Below are 1,989 nucleotides of genomic sequence, written 5' to 3'. Positions count from 1 at the left end.
TATATGCACACGTACACACACATATGCACACGTACACACACATACACACACGGACTCACATTAATACACAAACACACATACACATACTCAAACACATGCACACACACGCACGCACGCACACACACATACACACACTAACGCACACACACTGACACACACAATTTAATAACTGTCTTGACGTATCCACTTAACCTTACGCGTGCACAGAGTAGTATGGAAGGCAAAGCGGTGCCTGGAGATGGCCTGCACACCAGAGGATCTGGAGACTGAGTTATTCTACCACAGCCTGTCCCATCAATCGGAGATGTGTAAGTGTTTCAGAAAAGAAAAACATTCATACTACGTTATTCTCTGTGAACGGAACGTTCCAATCCAAGCGTTTAGTTTAGTTTAGTAAGAGTTTTACTGCCCTTGTCATAATATAAGGGCCAAATATTGCTAAAATATTAGGAATGTCACTAGACAGTAACATAAAAAAGAAGGAGTAGAGATAAGGACGATAGATGCTTCATAGGAAAGAAGGAGCAAGCCATCCCAGAGCACTGTCTTGCCAAACACCTCCAAATTTTGTGATGTGGAATCAGAGAGTTTTACAGTATTACCAAAGAGTTGTCATTTAAGACGGAAGCGCGTATCTGGGTCATCAGCTGGTAGTGGCTAATCGGGGTAAACAATACAAACTGCGTTTATTGTTCAAGGCATTTCCATTGATCACTGACAAGCATAGCGCCAGTTAGCTCGAAGTGCCGTTCTACTGTAAACTGCACTAATTCTAAAAACATAAATCAAAATTTGAGTTTCTTTCGATTTTTAAAGGATGACAAAAGGTGATATTGTCTGCTTATAAGTACGAATATATTTTGACATTAGAAAAAAAGGGAGCAAAACATTGATCGCCTTATTGTGGTCCTAACAGGCGGATACTCTATGTGCAAACTCAACACACTTCGACTCCGTTCCAACTAAATGTATAATCAACACTCTGTGTGTGTGTGTGTGTGTGTGTGTGCGTGTGTGTGTATGTGTGTGTGTGTGTGTGTGTGTGTGTGTGTGTGTGTGTGTGTGTGTGTGTGTGTGTGTGTGTGTGTGTGTGTGTATGCATGCTTATTCAATATCTCTTTTTCGTATTTTACAATGTATATACACACCAACATTCATGCTCTCAAGCCTAGACAGAGAGAATCATTTCATGTTATATATCTGATCAACAGGTCAAAAGTTGCACAACAAACGCAAAAGTAAGTACCTGTCATAGGCTTATACCATTTGAACTACTTTCTAGATCGCGTCTTCTTGCGAATTTGCGGTTCATCATGGAGCACGCCATTAAATTGAGTCAAATGAATCACAAATGGGGAGGGAGGGGGGGGGGGCATCATGCTCTGCGCACTTGTTATATTATTAAGACTAACGTTTTACCCTCCATCTGTCTATAAAGGGCGTAGCCCATAGTGAGCACACTTTGCAGCGAAGTTTTCATAGAAAGCGCGGAGCTGCAGCTATGACAGTGCGGGGATTACAAGTACATGCGTTTTTCTTTTAATGCACAGTGTACTTGTTTTTACGCCCCCATTGACACAATTTAAATCTTATAGGAGGCAGGTTTTGACCCTGCCTGTCAGTGCCAGTCCGAACTATGAGGGATACAACATCCCAGCAAAGTGACCCGAGATATCCATTAGTTGGTTTTCTTGTTTGCAGTGAGTCAAACTTCAAAGCTCTTTAATGTTACTTTCCATCAAATGATGATGATGATGATGATGATGATGATGATGATGATGAGGAGGAGGAGGAGGATGATGATGATGATGATGATGAGGAGGAGGAGGAGGAGGAGGAGGAGGAGGAAGATGGTTTACATTTCTGGTATTCAAAATAATGAGTAATTTTTTATTCAATATTTCTCTCCTTTCTTTATATGATCCACAGATAATATGACAAACGAGATCCAAGGTAACCACTTTATTTGTTTTTTGTTTGGGGGGGGGG

General features: G+C 41.1%; 1 protein-coding gene across 1 annotated transcript in view; it reads left to right on the top strand.

Annotated features, from left to right (window-relative positions):
- LOC118478399 overlaps positions 1 to 1,989 on the top strand; it is a gene marked incomplete in the record, with an annotated part of 20,108 nt that overhangs the window by 14,910 nt on the left and 3,209 nt on the right. Inside the window, 3 exon segments of the mRNA XM_035971939.1 lie at positions 208 to 308; positions 1,212 to 1,238; positions 1,930 to 1,953. Coding sequence (XP_035827832.1) covers positions 208 to 308; positions 1,212 to 1,238; positions 1,930 to 1,953 — 152 coding nt within the window.

Source organism: Aplysia californica, unplaced genomic scaffold, assembly GCF_000002075.1.
Source record: "Aplysia californica isolate F4 #8 unplaced genomic scaffold, AplCal3.0 scaffold00542, whole genome shotgun sequence".
Lineage (NCBI taxonomy): Eukaryota > Metazoa > Mollusca > Gastropoda > Aplysiida > Aplysiidae > Aplysia > Aplysia californica.
This window is presented reverse-complemented; position numbering and strand designations above follow the sequence as displayed.